Below are 1045 nucleotides of genomic sequence, written 5' to 3'. Positions count from 1 at the left end.
ATAATAATAATAATAATAATAATAATAATAATAATAATAGAATACAAAGCAATGCACCCACTGCAGGAATAGAGCCAGGGGAAGCCCGCAGAGTCCCAGCCACAGGCAGGACTGATTGTCCCTGCTCGGCTCTGGTGCAGACCCTCTGTGCAGCCCTGAGACCCCTCGAGTCCCTGCGGCTCTGTCTCCACTGCCCACCACTCGTGCCAGGGCAGAAAACCCTCTGGCTTCATCCCATTCCCCCTGTCCCCAGCCGGTTCTGCACCGCAACAAGGGTGTCCTGGCACTTAATCTGTGGGAGGACAGGGGGTCAAACAGACCTAACACAAGTACAGAGATCCCAACAGCACAGGCACTGCTACAGTCCCCCGTCCCCTGCCCTCCAGCCAGCCCCGGGTGGAGCAGGGGATCCCGGCCGGGTTCCCCCCTCTTACCAGCCTCTTCTGCGGCTTGAGCGGCCGGTTGATGCCGTTCATTTTGTGGTAGAGCCCGCAGGCGTTGCACAGGTAGTGCCCGGTGCCGTCCTTCCTCCAGAGCGGTGTGGACATGGCTCCGCAGTTCACGCATTCCCGGCCGTCCCCGGGGAACTCCTCCAGGTACTCTGGAAGAAACACCCGCGGCGTGAGGGTCAGGAGCCATCCCCGGCGCACGGGGATGTCCCCGGGGACCCTGCGGGAGAGGGTCTCCAATCCTCTGTGCCCAATACTAGGGGAAATCCCTGGCCGGAGGGGGTTTACCTCCACCCCAGAAGTGTGAACCAAACCCCTTTATTCCCTCCACATCTTAATCTTTTAATATTTTGTTCAAAGACCGCCTATTCCCCCATCCCTTCCCCGAAAGACGCCAAAGGGCTGAATGCGGCTGGGGTCTCCCTGGGATGAGGAGGCGCAGGGTCATCAGCGGGAGAGTGCGATAATGCACTCCGGGGTGCAAAAATAAATGGGTGAGGGGACAAAATGGGGCTATTTTCCTGATTTCCATAATGAAACACACCCAGGCGCTGGCCGGGGGCGACGGCCCGGCCAGGGAAGGGCGCGAGGACGCC

At 59.0% G+C, this 1045-nt stretch overlaps 1 protein-coding gene across 1 annotated transcript in view; it reads right to left on the bottom strand.

Annotated features, from left to right (window-relative positions):
- GATA5 (GATA binding protein 5) overlaps nucleotides 1–1045 on the bottom strand; it is a 12310-nt gene that overhangs the window by 8579 nt on the left and 2686 nt on the right. The window contains exon 3 of the mRNA XM_017735795.1: nucleotides 435–601. Coding sequence (XP_017591284.1) covers nucleotides 435–601 — 167 coding nt within the window. The remainder of the gene's footprint in view (nucleotides 1–434; nucleotides 602–1045) is intronic.

This window comes from Corvus brachyrhynchos, unplaced genomic scaffold (genome assembly GCF_000691975.1).
Source record: "Corvus brachyrhynchos isolate BGI_N302 unplaced genomic scaffold, ASM69197v1 scaffold10, whole genome shotgun sequence".
NCBI lineage: Eukaryota > Metazoa > Chordata > Aves > Passeriformes > Corvidae > Corvus > Corvus brachyrhynchos.
This window is presented reverse-complemented; position numbering and strand designations above follow the sequence as displayed.